The sequence below is a fragment of the Triplophysa rosa genome, linkage group LG21 (genome assembly GCF_024868665.1).
Source record: "Triplophysa rosa linkage group LG21, Trosa_1v2, whole genome shotgun sequence".
Classification (NCBI taxonomy): Eukaryota; Metazoa; Chordata; class Actinopteri; order Cypriniformes; family Nemacheilidae; genus Triplophysa; species Triplophysa rosa.
In genome coordinates this window covers 20,306,391-20,323,987 of record NC_079910.1, presented here as the reverse complement: position 1 = coordinate 20,323,987, position 17,597 = coordinate 20,306,391, and the positions used below count along the sequence as shown (strand labels likewise).

General features: G+C 49.7%; 1 protein-coding gene across 1 annotated transcript in view; it reads right to left on the bottom strand.

Moving 5' to 3' along the window:
* pacsin1a (protein kinase C and casein kinase substrate in neurons 1a) overlaps nt 1–17,597 on the bottom strand; it is a 54,901-nt gene that overhangs the window by 27,477 nt on the left and 9,827 nt on the right. Inside the window, exons 2-3 of the mRNA XM_057319933.1 lie at nt 11,213–11,369; nt 10,837–11,072 (exon numbers count right to left, since the gene is read on the bottom strand). Coding sequence (XP_057175916.1) covers nt 10,837–11,072; nt 11,213–11,369 — 393 coding nt within the window. The remainder of the gene's footprint in view (nt 1–10,836; nt 11,073–11,212; nt 11,370–17,597) is intronic.

Genomic DNA, 17,597 nt, shown 5'->3' with positions numbered 1-17,597 from the left:
TGCTTCTGACAACAACTCCCCCCTGGCCGATTCCCCTGATGGAGGACCTTCTTTCACAGGGGAAGGGCACGTTGTGGCATCCCAGGCCAGACCTCTGGAACCTCCATGTCTGGCCCCTGGACGGGACGAGGAGATCCTGAGTGGGCTACCCACGGCTGTGGTGGAGACCATCACCCACGCTAGGGCCCCTGCCACTAGGCGGTTATACGCCTTTAAGTGGCGCCTCTTCTCGTCCTGGTGTGCCTCTCGCGGAGTGGACCCACAGAGATGCTTGATCAGGCACGTGCTGTCTTTCCTACAGGAGAGACTTGAGAGAAACCTCTCCCCCTCCACACTGAAAGTGTATGTTGCCGCAGTAGCCGCACATCACGAACCAGTTGGTGGCAAGTCTCTGGGACAGCACGACCTGGTCATTAGGTTCCCCTTCGAGCCCCTGGGAGAGGCCGCACTTTCTCACCTCTCGATAAAGACGGCCCTCCTAGTGGCGCTTGCCTCCATCAAGAGTGTGGGGGACCTACAGGCATTCTCTGTGTCCATGGACTGCCTGGAATTCGGGCCTGGAGATTCTCACGTGATCCTGAGACCATGGCCCGGCTACGTGCCCAAGGTTCTCACCACTCCCTTTCGGGACCAGGTGGTGAACTTGCAGGCGCTCCCCACTGGGGAGGAAGACCCAACCCCGTCCGTGTTGTGTCCAGTACGCGCACTGCACCTCTACTTGGACCGCACGCAGAGCTTCAGAAGCTCTGAGCAGCTCTTTGTCTGTTTTGGAGGTCAGCAGAAGGGGAGGGCTGTCTCCAAACAGAGGCTGGCACACTGGATCGTGGAGGCCATCGTTATGGCCTACCGATCACAAGATCGCCCCTGCCCGTTGGGAGTGAGGGCACACTCCACCCGGGGTGTGGCCTCCTCGAGGGCACTGGCTCAGGGCGCCTCTCTGGCAGACATCTGCAGAGCTGCGGGTTGGGCTACGCCCATCACCTTCGCGAGGTTTTACAACCTACGCGTGGAACCGGTGTCAGCCCGCGTCTTCCAGGGCAACAGATTGGACCGGCATCTGGTAGGGCGTACGCCTTCGAAAGCCCTTCCCCCTTCCTCTAGGGGGAGCAGAGGCTATTTCGCCTCCCTTCTTTCCCCACTGGGTAAAGGACAGGCATTCCATCCATCACTAAGCACCCTTCCAGGGGACAGGCTGGGCAGAGCAGCCCTGCCCCCTTAGGCCGGGGAACAGTTGAGTTATCTACCACATAGCTCTAACCGGACCTACTGCTCCAGACGTGGTAAACCCCCCTCCGTGGGCTGCTCCTTCTGATGTATCCTCATGAATGGTTCCCATCTTCGTAACCCATGACCTCCCTAGGTGGACTTCCACCCTGCGGTTAACTCCTTCAGTCCGCACGTTTTCCCATGAGTTCTCCCCTGATGGTGAGACCATGTGGTGTCTGCACTAATTCCTCCCTATGGTAGGATAGTGCTCTCTGTAGCGTTTTTCCCCCAGGGGGGATTAATTCCTTGCCACAACGCTAGATGCTCAGGCTCCTCAGACCAAGAGGTGAATGAATGCTGCATGCCGTGTTCCTTTTATACCCGGATATCCGGGACGGAGTCCGGCATGCAAATTTAATTCGCCAATTTTCATTGGCCTTTTCAAAATAATCAGAAGATGATAGGTTCTCAAGTCAAACCCCATCTGTCAGCTCGACACAACGTCTCGTTCCCTCCATCAGGGAACTGAGGTTACATCCGTAACCAAGACGTTTTCTAGTAAAACTACCTAAAAAAACACAATACATTTACTTGACAAAGAAAGTGACCCAGGATATTTTTGTCTTGTTTTACGAAAGAAAACCTCAAATCTTTTATCTTGAATTAGGTACTTAACTTATTTAAGTGTTTTTTCTAATGCCGAGTAAGATTCCAAGAAATGAATTCACTACAGAATGAAAATTAAGCAGGTCTACAACCGCAAGACCTTTGCTCATCTTTAAAAAAAAAAATGAAGATAGTTTTGATGAGATGCAAGAGCTTTCTGACGCTCCTATAGACAGCAACTCAAAAAAATTCTCCATGTGTGTACGGTGGATCACCCTCAATGAATACTTTTTGCAGGCAATTAAACAAAAATAACAACTTTATTCGACAATTTCCTCGCTTTTTTCCTAACGACATTCTCCAACTATGATGACAATTGTTGGTCAACTACATGACGAAAATGAGATGATTATTAAAAAAGGAATTTATTATAACAAAAACTATAAGAAAAATATACTGACATTTTCATAACTTAGTAAAAACAAGACTAAATCTATGTGTGTGTTTGGGAGGTTATATGTACACAACGGTACCTGCTCTACCTGGTGGGACATTTGCTGTGCAACAGTACAGAGAAGTCTCTGGGCGAAAGAGACATGCAGACAAATGTATTTGAGTTTGTCTCCACACGGTTTACCAAGAGTCTTATTTTCCTTCTCAATCGCCGGTAAAATAAACAACAAACCTGAGGTGAGTAACCCGAAACTCATTTCAGAGGCAAGCACAAATGTTAACTTATCTGCAAACGTGAGCTCCTGCATAGCTTAAAATGACAGATTGAAGAAGTGACATTTCGACAAATACCAGTGTGGCGAGGGAGGTGTTGTTTAGCTAGTTCTGCACCGAGGGTAGGAAGCGAGAGAAAAACGGCGCGTAAGTAAGTCAAGTACACATTAAGATCACCTGTGTCTCATGCCCATTCCAGTGATTGGTGAGGAGACGCTTTTTAAGCAGCACAAGAGGACAACACAGGAAGAGAGAGCGGCTGAGAAGCAGCACGGAGAGAGATCGGCTGAGCACGAGAGGCGGAGAGAGGACGGCAGAGAAAGTGCCTAAAGACAGCAGCTTGTTGCGGATTATGTGCCAGGAAGGCCATACTTTATACTTTGATTATTTACTTTACCTTTTGTGCAAATAAACTTCGTCTCAGCCACGCCGACCCCTCCTCCTTTCTTCCCTCCTACAACGAACGTATTACAACCAGTTTGACTGGACTGGTATATGTCGTTTATGGTATAGGGCTGGGTATTGATTCTGATGTTCCAATTCGATTCCGATTCACAAGCTCTCGATTCGAGTCAATGATTATAGATTTAATACAAATCCTATAGATATTTCTAAAAAAGATCAGTAAACATCAGATTACAATGGTGAATTAAAAAAATAAATGAAGAGCCACAAACCTGTATATTAAACTTAATTTTTGGGTACACTTGGGTATATTGAAACAGAACAGTCGCATACCTTGATCAAACAGGGTCAGGTTATTTTACATTTAAGATATAGCAATCAAAATTTTACAAAACTAGCTGTAAAGAGGGGCTGCAATTATATGAACCGCTGCCTTTTATGTGAAGGTGATGTTAAATTTGACGACACACCCGCATCTGCCATGTTAATTAAGCATTGAAAGAACCTGTTGTCACATCCACCTGTTGTAAAAAGAAAAATGGCATCTAATGGATAGTAGTAGCAATAACATTCACTTTAATGAATGTTCGTCTCGGGTTACTTGGCTGTAACTCTGTTCCCTGAAAAAGCGGGAACGAGATGCTGCGTTTCAAACACTATGGGAGAACATTCTTTGTTCGACCGGTTGTGAAGCACGTGTGTCAAACACGCCAAGAATTGGCTTTAAATAACCTCGGCAGGTGACGTGGCTAATTACCCCCGCACCTGCAGGTTATAAATACACGCGAAATGGAGGCGTCTTCAGGTTCCAACTTTGTCTGAAAGGACGTCCGGGCACGTCTACAGTGCGGCATTGAGGCGCAGCATCTCGTTCCCGTTTTTCAGGGAACAGGGTTACAGCCAAGTAACCCTACGCGTTCCCTATCAAAAGCTACAATCGATGCTGCGTTTCAAATGCTATGGGAACGAGAATACCAACGCCGCCACACTGGAAGTGTCTGGATCCCCCAAGGTTGTGTGGTGTGTGTGCACAAGCCGAGAGGAGGTCTCAGACGCGACTTTGGGATGTTGACTCCAGGATGCGTGCGCCTGGAGTAGCATGGACATCCAGACTATAAAATCTGACAAATGTGTGTGGAGAGGACCAACCCGCCACATCACACACTTGATGCAAGGGGACACCTCTTGCTAATACCGTAGAAGATGAAAACCCCATGTCGAATGAGCCCTGACTCCTAGAGGTGAAGCGTATCTCTCGCGCGCCTCGTAGGCCAGGGCAATAGCATCCCTCACCCGATGTAATATAATCTACTTGGTGGCAGCCGCCCCCGGTTGCAGCCCCCATAGCACATGAAAAGCTGCTCTGATATACGCCACTGGCTGGTACGGTGGACATAATTTCAAAGAGCATGTACTGGACACAGTAAGTGTAATCGTTCCAATCATTCCTGCTCCGACGTCGTGAACGGCGGAGGGCAGAAGGCCTCAAGAACAACCGGATACACGGTGGAGAACGGAACTTTAGGCAGCTAACTCGGTTGAGGATGCAGAATCGCTTTCACCATCCCAGGGGCAAAAATTAAGCAGGATGGCGAGGTTGAGAGCACCTGCAAATCTCCAATTCTCTTAAGAGAAGTGATTGCCATTAGAAAAAACATCTTAAGGGTCAGAAGCCCATCAGGTGCTGACTCCACAGGTTCGAAAGGGGCGCCAACCAGACCCTCAAGCACTATAGCTACTATAGCCACTAAGTCCCATGAAGGGACTGTTAGTCTAGAAGGAGGCCGCAGCCGCCTCGCTCCACGAATAAAGCGGGCGACTAAAGGGTGTTTTCCCACACAAACCCCATCAATCAGGGCATGGCAAGCCGGAATGGCAGCCACATAAACCCTGAGAGTACCGGGGCATGTGCCTGAGGTCAGTTTCTCTTGCAGAAACTCCAACACTGAAACAACCTGGCAGTGAATTGGGTCTGCATGGTGTGCCATGCACCATCTTTCAAAAACACGTCATCTAAGGGCGTAGCTCCTTCTAGTGGAGGGAGCCCTAGCACTCAGAATAGTCTCTACTACATCGGGCGGTAGCCCAGCACCTCTCAGCTGGTTCCCTTCAAGGGCCAGACATGGAGATTCCAAAGCTCGGGACGGGGATGAAATATTGTCCCGTGCACTTGAGACAAGAGATCCCTCCTGACTGGGATCGCCTATGGTGAGTCGTTGAGGAGGGATACTAGGTCCGAGAACCAGATTCTGGTTGGCCAACGGGGAGCTATCAATAAGAGACGAGAGCCCTGTTGACGGACCTTGGCCAGGACTCCCGGGATAGAGCGATCGGAGGGAATGCATTAAGGCGCAGTCTGGGCCACGCATGGGCCATCGCGTCCAGACCCAGGGGAGCTGGAGGATTCAGAGAGAAGTAGAGGGTACATTGTGCTGTCTCCTGCGTAGCAAAGAGGTCCACCTCCGCTTCGTAAAATCTTTCCCAGATTTGTTTGACTAACTCGGGGTGGAGTTTCCATTCCCCGTTCATCACAGCTTGTCTGGACAGCAAGTCCGCTCCCACATTCATATGCCCCAGAATGTGAATCACTCTGAGGGACAGAAACTTGCCCTCTGCCCAAGGCGGGATCTGCTGGGCCAGTTTGTTCAGGTGGCGCAACCGCAGCCCGCCCTGGTGATTTATGTACGAGACTACTGAAGTGTTGTCCACCCGCACTAGGACATGGTAGCCTCGAAACTCCTGGAGGAAGTATTTCAGGGCCCTAAATACAGTCATCATCTCAAAGCAATTGATGTGCCAATCGAGAAGTTGACCTCTCCAGACCCCCGTGAGGGAAGCATCTGTCGTTAGCATCTTGCGACGATAACACGGACCGAGTGTGGGACCTAAGGTCAGAAACTGAGGTCTTAACCACATAGAAAGGGTTGGAAGCCCCTGGCACCCTTATCTGCCTCTGGGGGTTGGCCCTTGGATGAAACCCCCTGGCTCTGAAACGGTCTCATATGTAGGAGGCCCAGGGGTATCACTGTGGAAGCCTCCGCCATGAGAACTGGAATTCTTTGAAAGTGATGAATAGTGACTTTCTGGCCTAGCCTGATGCTCCTCAGGGTGTTCAGGATGGATTCGACATGTGCAGGAGACAGTTGTGCCTGCATCGCGGTTGAGTCCCATATTATCCCTAAATACGTTGTACGTACAAAAACGCTCTTTTTGACGTTAAGTCTCAACCTGAGAGCTTCGAGATGAGCTAGGATGACATCCCGAAGTCGAAGCACTAGCTCCTGAGACTGAGCTAAAACCAGCCAGTCGTCTATGTAATTCAAAATGCGGATGCCCTGGAGTCGCAGAGGAGCCAGAGCTACATCCATGCACTTCGGCAAGGCCGAAGGGAAGAACCCAATACTGGCAAGCTTCGCCCCCGAAAGCGAACCTCAGGAATTTCCTGTGTTGTGGCAAGATCTCTATGTGAAAGTATGCATCTTTGAGATCAATCGTCACAAACCAGTCATGCGACTGAATTTGAGACAATCATCTTGATTGTCAACATTTTGAATTTGTGCATCTTCAGGTAGCGGTTTAATCCGCGAAGATCTAGAATCAGACGCAACCCCCCATCCCTCTTGGGAACTAGAAAATACCGGCTGTAATAGCCTTTCTTTCTGTCGGGTAGGAGAACACGTTCTATGGCCCTTTTGTCCAGCAGAGCTTGTAATTCTTGTGCCAACAGATGCGCTCGCGCCAGTTGCACAGAAGTTGAGACTACTCCGTTGAAACATGGAGGGCAATATGCAAATTGAATCCTGTAGCCCTTACCTACAGTCCTTTCTACCCATGGAGAGATACCTGGCAGTAGTCTCCACGCTGCCAGCTTCTCTGATAGGGGCATCAATGTCGACACTTCGTCTTGTTGGGGGGATGCCAAATGTCTGGCGTCCTGAGGTCTGGCAGGAGACGACCGAACATTTAATATTCTTTTTGAAACCGCTAATCCCCGAAACGCCGGTGGCGGCGGAGATTGCAAAGCGGCCCTGTGAGGGTGCCAAAGAGGAGCCTCTAATTTCTCTTGGAATCTTATGCACCCCTCCCTGGGGGGGGGGGGCACACCCCCACAGTCCCGGGCACACATGTATCAGGATCTCTTTTTGGCAGAGATGAAGCACCTCAGGCCCGGCCCTCCCTACCAGAGGGGGGGTGCGACTCACCAGACTCTCCCTGATGGCCTCACGCCTCAGGTAGACTGGACCCACCCGAGACTGTGTGCCTGGTCGGGACTGGGGAACTGGTCCAGAGTGGGTGGCCGACACTCCAGACGCTTGAGCACGGCGGGGGAGATACTTCACAAACGCCTCCTCGTGGCGTTTCGCGCCTCCCAGAACCTGGTGACCACGGTGCTCACTGCGTCGCCAAACAGTCTGGAAGGCGAGATCTGGGCATCAAGGAGGAATGCCCAGTCCCTGTCCTTGATGCCTGTAAAGTTTAACCACAGATCTCTCCGTGGTGACTAGTGCAGCCATAGAACGGCCGATGGCATGGGCTGTCTGCTTGGTAGCACGGAGAGACAAGTCTGTGGCCCCAGCAGCCTGCCTGCCTGAAAAGTCTTCCCCACCAGTGCAGATGTAAGCCTGCAAGGCTTGGTGGGGAGAGAAGGCTTCTTCAGGGACGACAATGTCCCAGGGGAGAGATAGCTCGCCAGCGTATCTTCCACATGGGGCACCGTCGTATACCCCCGTGGATTCGTGCCAACGATAATCGAATAAATCCACATTGATGGCACAAACACACGGGAGGAATAAGGCTTCTGCCACGAGTGAGATAACTCGCTGTGGAGATCCTCGAACAAGGGGAGAGCTCGATGTTGTGGCTCCTCCCCTAGGCCACCCAACAGATATCTGTCATCAAGCTTTGAGCCTCTGGGGCCCTCTTGCTCCTGCGGCCATTCGAGCTTAAGGTGGTCGACTGCCTTAGTCACCTCCCCGAGAAGCTCCTCAAGCGCCTTAGTGTCGCGAGAGGAACGTCCCGAGATGGCGTATCCAACCCCGCAGAAGCAAGGGATGCCTTGTCCTCCGCCCGAAGTGCCGGGGCACGCTTCGGATTCAGACGCAAGGACATCGCGGCTCGGCGAGTGCACGGGAGACGCGGACGGACCCGCCTCTCGGAGATCGGAGAGGAGCCTCTCACAGGGAGGCACACATCTCCAATCCGATTCAGACATAATTACTGAATATATGTATTAGACTAAGAAACCTAAACAGTGCTTAGATCTAATATATACTCAGGTCTCACTTATATATATATATTTTCTAACAAAAAAAACAAGAACAGAGGAAGACTTCCCCCCACAACACATACACACAAAGCGGTCCTTGAAGACAAAAGAACCTGAAGACGCGTCCGCTTCGTGTGTATTTATAACCTGCAGGTGCGGGGGTAATTAGCCACGTCACCTGCCGAGGTTATTTAAAGCCAATTCTTGGCGTGTTTTGACACACGTGCTTCACAACCGGTTGAACAAAGAATGTTCTCCCATAGCTTTTGAAACACAGCATCAAGTGTAGCTTTTGATAGGTAACAGTGCTTGCAGAAACATGAAAGAAAAAAATAGATTCACGGCTTTTGAGAATCAATATCAAATATATTCATTTTAAAAAACGATTAATCAGTTTTTCGATTTTTTTGCCCAGCCCTAGTCTAATATCCTCTGTGTTGCAATAATACATGTCTAATAAGGTAATGGTAATGACTTGGTTTAATTTAATTCTAAGGTAAACTGAATTGTTATGTTAAAACAGTATTTTTTTTTGTCCGTATGAAACTTTTAATTGCACTTTAGGTAAATTACAGATAAACACGTAGACTAAATATAGTCATTTAGATTTAATCGTTTTAATATTTAGTTGACTAAAACTAAAACAATGCAGATGACTTGAACATGCCAAAACTAAATTGCATTTTCATCAAAAGACAATGACTAAGACTAAATCAATATTTGCTGTTGCAGACACAGGAGCTGGCGGTCACAAGGCATGCGTCTTGAGCTTTCTCATAATTCACGACGCATTCGTCACATGCTCTCATTGACGTGCACTGAAGACTGATGTGGAAGAGAGGAAATTGTTTAATTTTTGAGTGCCCTGTCATTTTATTGATGTCTTTACTAACTTTCCGCACTTTTCAGTGTACACTGCGTTGCTGTCTATGGGGGTCAGAAAGCTCTCAGACATCCACAAAACGATCTTAATTTGTGTTCCGAAGATGAACGAAGGTCTTACGATCATGGAGGGTTAGTAATTCATGACATAATTTTCATTCTTGAGACCTTGTCTGTAAAACCGGGGCCATAACGGCCATAAAATACTTTTCATCAGTTCACCAAAATGAATGATTTGAAACGGATATGCAGAATGTCTTAGACTTCACTCTAGTAATCGGTGCTGGTAAATGCTATCCCATGTATTCGAAACAAATAAAGTATTTTAGTAGTAAAGAAGATGATTAAAATCATGAGAGTATGTCGTTGACTGCGTTCACACTGCCACCAAAATCCGATCTATTTACTGCATGACAGTGTGAACAGGACAAACCACATGGAATCCTATCTTTTTTAATCTGATCTGAGCCACTTCCATATGTGATCCTAAATCAGATACAGGTCTGATGTTTCACAATGCGACCTCAGTATAAACGGTCATATCGGAATTCATGCGACTCTTGCGTCATTGTAGATCGACATGCGTCACAATTCTGCGCTGATTATAAGCTTCACACGCTATTCTGTTGACGGAAGTGCACTTTACAGCTCGGTTGCCGAACATTAAGCATTACATTTACATTTAGTCATTTAGTAGACACTTTTATGCAAAGCGACTTACAGATGAGGGAACCAATGGAAGCAACTGGAACATAAGGACAACAAAAAGCATAAGTGCAATAAAAGAAAACTGGTCTCATATAGCCTACCACAGTATACAGAGCTCAGTTTTTTTGTTTTAGTTTTTTTAAAGAGTAGAAAAGAGATAGAAGTCAGAACTGATCAGTCAGGTGTTGACGGAAGAGATGTGTTTTCAGACGGTTCTTAAAGATGGCCACAGAAACTGCTGATCTTGCAGCAGTGGGCAGATCATTCCATAAATATGGAACTGATACCGAGAAGGTGCGTGAGAGAGATCTTTTTTTGGGATGGCACCAAAAGACGTTGTTCGTTTGCAGAGCGTAGGGATCTGGCGGGGTATACAAGTCTGCATTAGCGAGTGAAGGTAAGGGGGTGCCAAATCAGTGGTGGTCTTGTAGGCCAGGAGCAGAGTCTTGAATTTGATGCGAGCGACTATAGGGAGCCAATGTAACTTAATGCATCAGATTAAAAAACATAAGTCCTTGCACTGTCTACCACACGTGAGCCACACGATGCGATGCAACAAATGACTATAGAATCTGTTATATTAAGAAAATTTGCCACTGGATACGGTGCGATGCAATACGACAAACGCATTAATGGTGTCTATTGTCTTTTATCGCTTTGCATCCACCACTCCATGCTGGGATGTGCAAACCGGCATGCGCACAGCCCGAGAGCGGACTGCTCCGGGAATGCTCTAAAATCGCGCCGCGAGAACAATCCGCTCAGCACTGCATACAGTCAAACACACCCGCTGACTTGACCCTTGCTGAATTCTGTATGAAAGTGTGCTGCGTGTTACGTGTTATTGTTGTTTTGCGCATACGATTCAGTTTATAACCATCACGAGTTCACACTGGAATCTGATATTGGCCACATTTTAAAAATAGTGTGAACAGCCGAACAAAAAATCAGATCTGAGCAAAAAATCGGAATTGAGCATTAAGGCTTGCAGTGTGAATGTAGTCTTTAATTGTCAATGGAACTGACAATATTAGTACCTCTTTGAGTTTCTTGGCCCAGGGTTTCTGGGCTTTCTTGAAGCCCTCCTCTGCCTCTTTGGTTTCCTTGAATCCCCCCATCATCTGTCTGTGGTACGAGTCTTTTTGCCAGTTCTTCACCCTCTCAACGTCTTCGTTCACCAGACCATTCCTTACCTCTTGATGAAGCTCGCTCATCTTATCAGCTTCTGTCATCATAGCTAACCAGGCTCGCTCCACTGAACCATACTGAGGTCCTGTCATTAACACATTCATGTAGAAATAATGGACAAATATATAAGAGACGGATGAAACAATATACATGGCTGAGTGCTTTAAGTGTTTCATTTATTTTCGCAGCTTGCTATTTTCAATCTACTACAAGTATCTAGCTAACCTTTTTCAATCAGTTGCCTCCATCTCTTGGACCATTCGGTAAGCTGCTGGCTGTAGGACTTCTCAATCTTGGCACGTTCCTGAAGGCAGTTCATAAGGTCATTGCAAAGCCGGTGACCGTCGTCAATTCTCTTGACAGCACGCTTATAATTTCCCACCTAGAGGAAGAGGTCACAGTTCAAAATAATAAAAAATTTAATTACAAATGAGATTTTACACAAAGAAAATCTGTTTTAACCATTAAGATCATTAAAGTTACACAACAACAATAATAATAAATATAGCTGCAAGCAGCAATTACAGGGTCAAGCCCTTCGATGGCACAAATGGAAACACATTTCTGATGATGAGTTTTTGAAAGGCAGATTTAAAAACAGATAAAAGCACTTAGAACACAATATAATTGCTTATAAGTTTTGACCACTAAATTATCCTGTCACCAAACTTATGTGAGGTGAACAAGATATGCCAGGATTTATGGTTCAAAAGTTAATTTGGACTGATGGTGGCGCTACAGGGTTTAAGTTAGAGACTTCAAATTGGCCATGGTAACATATGAGTTTGCCCTCTATCTGTTTGCAAAATTGCATATTTTTCCTATGTATTGTTCCTATTTCATATGGTATGTTCCTACGTTTCTATGTTCTATTTTTCCATGTTGTTTCATTTATTCTTCCTTGATATCATTTCTCATGTTTTTGAATTTATTAAATGACACATCCAGCTTCATGCTGACTCTTCTTTCTTAATGATTAATTTATTATAACTTAATGATGAAGTGATTGTTACACAATTACTATTCTATAATAATTATTTTTTTCATAAATGAAAAATCACAAATACACATGTATAAATCCACATCAACTACAGAATGTATTTGTGAATGCTTAGTTACCATCCAATCTATGCTGAGAATGCTGAGATAACATGTTATCTGCTGTGAGTAAATACTAACGATATTCCACAGTCCTAACTATTTTGTCAGTGCTAATCTGCTACAAGAACGGCAAAGGAATGTGTGGAGTAAGCATAACTGTTGTTCTCTCTGGTGTCAGCAGGGGGCGTAAGTGAGGGGTAAGTGCAGGTGGGAGAGGGGGATGGGACTCATTCTCAAGTATGTGGAGTTATGTAATGCCTGCCACAGCTTTGCGCTCCGGAGCTCTAATCCTGCACTTCACTGCACTCACAATGGCATCACAACTACACATGCACAGGAAAGCTTACACAAGAGATGAAATACACAGCATGTGTCAACACAGCCTCATTGTATGTCGTAAAGACAAGGTTTTTATTGTTACTGCCTCACTACTGTGAAAATGCAGACTTGCTGAATGTGTCTTGTTACACCTAAGGTCTGCAAGGAGATTGTGAAAATAGAAAATAGACTGTGCTGTCAGTAGTGTTTCTTATAGTATGCCTAAAACCGTTTTATAACTATGAATTCTTTAAACATTAAACATTTAGAATTTTTAGCAATTGACAATAGGATTTTAAAACAAATATTTAGATCAGGGCCGTCGCAAGGGGGGTGCGAGGCCTTGTGCGAACTTGATGTGCGAGGCCCTATGGAGGAGAGAATGGTCTTTGCAAGGGTTTTATGATGATTTATGATCATTCTCAAAGAAAACACTCAGTGAGTCTGTTGCTATACCAAAGAACGCAACTTTCACAAGCATCTGATGGACAGATAAACCACACTCTTTGTTGTTAATGTCGTGTATATTTCAGCTAAAAGTTTGCTTCAATTTAACAGCATTAGGTTAAAGAGAGAAAAACTTTACATATCCGTTTTAGATGCTAACATTATTTCTCCATCAATGCAGTCTTGAATGAACGTGGGTTTGCTTTTTAGGTAATATCTATGGTTTGACCAACTGCGCATGAATCACAGTCACACGCAGAGTCTCACTTTTAAAATTCATGCAAATTTAACACTGTTTTAAAACTATTGGTATGCAGCGTATCACTTAAATTATTCCAATGTAAGCATACAAAATCTTAAAATATTCAGAATATGCTAATATTAGCTACATTTTTATAGCATACTAACGTCTCGGTTACGTTTGTAACCTCGGTTCCCTTTCTGTCGGTCTCTCGACGTTGTGTAGAACCGACAGAATGGGGTTTGTCTTGAGAACCTATCATCTTCTGAGTATTTAGAAAAGGCCAATGAAAATTGGCGAATGAAATTTGCATGCCGGGCTCCTACCCGGATGTCTGGGTATAAGAGGGAAGCCGGCGTGCTCATTCATTCACCTTTTGTTCTTCAGAGCCTACGCATCTGGTGAGCTTCTCTACGATCTGGGTGATCATTCTTTCTGCTGGAATCTACGACGTGGACAGCGGACGGTCCCTTCCTGCAGTGACTCTCCCCTGGGCGTCTCGGCAGTTCCGGAGGTGTTCGAGCAAATTTCCTTTTCTAAAAGAGCAAATTTCTCCAGCGTGGCTTGTCCCGCTGTTCTCATGGGTGCAACACACTCATCGAGGAGGGGGACGGACACAATGCCTGCTTCCAGTACGCTGGGGCAGACGTTGTGGATACGTCCTGCCCGCACTGCGGGCGGTGACGATTCAGACGTTGCGTCACAGGTGGCTGTGTTCCCACGGGACTCAGCCACCACCTCGTTTGCTCCCCGTTCCGTGGCGGCAGGACTACGGCCCTGCCGTCCGCTATGGCAAGCAGCGAGGGTGAGATGAGGATTACTGTGAGCGATAATCCGCCAGCCACGGCTCACGGACCGTTCACACCTCGTTTCGCTCGTCTGACCGTTCCCCAAAAAAGACGGTCCGCCGTCTTATTCCTCAATCACGTATTCGGACACGATGCGTGATGATGAGAGGTCTCTTGCAGCATCGGGGGGTGACGTACTGCCATCCGACTCCGACGATTCTTCGGGCTCCCTCCCTCGGGGGGTCGAGCCCAGGAAAAAGCGGATGTCGAGATGTCGGCCATGCTTTCCCGGGCCGCCGTGAGTGTTGGGTTGCAGTGCCCGCACTGCCTCTCCCGGCGTTCGCGGCTGGCTACATGGCGCCTCGGGTTTGAGCGCGGCTCCAAGCCGCGCCCGCCCCCAGTGCCGTGTTTACCGGAAGTGCATGAGGAACTTTGCAAGACCTGGAACGCCCCTTCCGGCACGTTTCACGTCAAACAAAGTTCTGTCACCCTCTCTTCCCTCGAGGTTGAGACAGCTGGAGGATGCGTCGGTGTCCCCCAGGTGGAGTTTGCCGCCGCGGTGCACTCGTGCCCGTAGGTGGCGGCCACCTGGGGGGGCTCGACCTAGACTCCCGTCCAAAGCATGTGGTGTCTCGGCATCTCTGGTGTCGAGAGCTTACATTGCGGCGGACCAAGCTGACTCCTCTCTCCACGCTATGGCTCCTGCCAGGCCAGGGCGTTGAGAGAGCTCCACGAGGGTAAGACCGACCCAGCGCTTATGCAGGAACTCCGCGCCGTCACCCACCTCGCTCTACTGGCGACCAAGGTGACCACGCGGGCCCTGGGTCGGACGATGTCCACACTTGTGGTCCATGAGAAACTCCTCTGGCCGATACTTGCGCAGATGAGTAACGCTGAGAAGGTCTGCTTTCTCGACGTATCCGTCTCGCAAGGGGGGGCTGGTTGGTGTTACTGTCAAGCCGCAGCGGCCCCGCTCACCCCCCGCCCGTCGGGGGGGCGCGACACCCGCACACGGCCTCCCCGGAGGGTTCTCAACAGTAAGAAGCAGTCCTCCGTGCCGCAACTCGGCCGCCTCGGCCGTCGAGTCCCGTGCACTGTCTGCTTCCCAGCAGCCCTGGTCCTCTTCAACGCCCTCCAGTGGCCCTGGAGGAGACAGCGAAGAGGAGACCATCGCCCCATCAGCAGCCGCGGGCAGCGGCTGTCATGGGAACACCTCAGGGGGATCGAGGCTACCATTGGGCCCGACCCCAGCCACAGCGCTGGGAGGTCAGATAGGGACGGTTCCTGCACCGTCCCTCCATCTGCTGGCCCCCTCCGGGGGGCTGGCGCCCACTTACTCTCAAAAAGGAGAGTTTCCTCTCTCTCTGGGTTTCCACAGCCGCTCTCACCCTCTGCACGACGGTGAACGGCAAACTCGACGTTGCGTCATGGCAAAGCGCAATGTCGAGTATAAACACCAGCCCTCAGCACTCTCAGTCAGACAGTGCGCTGAGCTGCGCAGTCGCCAGGCAGGAAATATGGCAGAGCCGATCTCCTCCCCGGGGGACCTCCCCCGGCAAGGAATCCGTACTGCTAGCCATCGAACCACCCTCCGCGGGGGCAATGAAGCAGATGAACCTCTAGTCCACCTGTCACAGTTCTGGGAGCCTGCCCAGACTGTCAGGCTGGCTGAGGAAGACGATCCGTCTCGGCTACGCGATTCAGTTCGCTACACGTCCGCCCAAGTTCCGGGGCCCCCTTTTTTACCTCAGTCAGAGGCAGGGATGTCCCCGTACTTCGGGCGGAGGTCGCCTCCCTTCAGGTGAAGGGAGCGATCAAGCCCGTCCCACCGGCCGAGGTGTTCAGCGGGTTTTACAGCCCGTACTTCATTGTCCCCAAGAAAGGCGGAGGGTTGCGCCCTATCTTGGATCTGCGTGTTCTGAACAGGCACCTACACTAGCTCCCTTTCAGGATGGTCACGCAGAAGCGCATCCTGGCGTCCGTCAGGCATCAGGACCGGTTCGTGGCAATCGACCTAGGACGCGTACTTCATGCCCTCGACATCGGCCGTTCCGACGGTTCGCGTTCGAGGGATGGGCATATCAGTACAGGGTCCTCCCCTTCGGTCTGTCCCTGTCTCCACGAGTCTTTACGAAGGTCGTGGAAGCCGCCCCCGTGGGAAGGAGNCCTCAGTCAGAGGCAGGGATGTCCCCGTACTTCGGGCGGAGGTCGCCTCCCTTCAGGTGAAGGGAGCGATCAAGCCCGTCCCACCGGCCGAGGTGTTCAGCGGGTTTTACAGCCCGTACTTCATTGTCCCCAAGAAAGGCGGAGGGTTGCGCCCTATCTTGGATCTGCGTGTTCTGAACAGGCACCTACACTAGCTCCCTTTCAGGATGGTCACGCAGAAGCGCATCCTGGCGTCCGTCAGGCATCAGGACCGGTTCGTGGCAATCGACCTAGGACGCGTACTTCATGCCCTCGACATCGGCCGTTCCGACGGTTCGCGTTCGAGGGATGGGCATATCAGTACAGGGTCCTCCCCTTCGGTCTGTCCCTGTCTCCACGAGTCTTTACGAAGGTCGTGGAAGCCGCCCCCGTGGGAAGGAGACACTGGGAATGTATGTAGCCGCTACGGCCGCTCATCATGACCCGAGTGCTGGGTAGCCTCTGGGACAGCACGACCTGGTCATTAGGTTCCTAAGGGGCGCGAGAGGGTGACCACCTTATCCGCGCTCTACCCTCTTGCGACCTAGGTGGCGGGCCTCGAGAGGCCCCGCCCCCTTCGAGCCTCTCGGGGTTACCGCTCTTTCTCAGTCTTGATAAAGACGGTTTTCCGCATGGCGCTCACCTCCAAGAGGGTAGGGGATCTACAAGCACTCTCTGTGTCCACAGATTGCCTAGAACTCGGGGCCGGGATTCTCTCGTTATCTTGAGACCCCACCCCGGCTACGTGCCGAAGGTTCCCACCACTCTCCCGAGAGACCAGGTGGTGAACCTGCAGGCGCTCCCCACCGGGGAGGAAGACCCAACCTATCTGTGCTGTGTCCAGTACGCGCACGGCGCCTCTACTTGGACCGCACGCAGAGCCCAGAAGCTCTGAGCAGCTCTTTGTCTGTTTCGGAGGTCAGCAGGAGGGCTGTCTCCAAACAGAGGCTGGCGCACAGGATCGTGGATGCCCTCGTTAGGGCACACTGATCTTTTTTCCTGCCCGTTGGGGGTGAGGCACACCCCTCGTGGCTGGCTCAGGGCGCCTCTCTGGCAGACATCTGCGGAGCTGCAGGTTGGGCGATGCCTAACAACTCCGTGAGGTTTTAATACCTACGCGCGGAACCGGTGTCAGCCCGCATCCTGGCAAGGTGTGGGACCGGCAGCCGGTAGGACATACGCCTGCGGAAGCCCTTCCCCCTCCGGGGGGAGCAGTGGCGATCCCGCCTCACTTCTTTCCCCTTGGGTAAAGAACAGGCATTCCATCCATCACTAAGCACACTTCCAGGGGACAGGCTGGGCAGAGCAGCCCTGCCCCCTTAGGCCGGGGTACAGTTGAGTTATCTCCGTCATAGCTTTAACCGGACCTAGTGCTCCAGACGTGGTAACACCCCCTCCGTGGGCTGTTCCGTCTGATGTATCCTCATGAATGGTTCCCACCTTGGCAACCCATGACCTCCCCAGGTGGACTCCCACCTTGCGGTTAACTCCTGTCCGCACTTCTTCCCATGAGTTCTCCCCTGATGGTGAG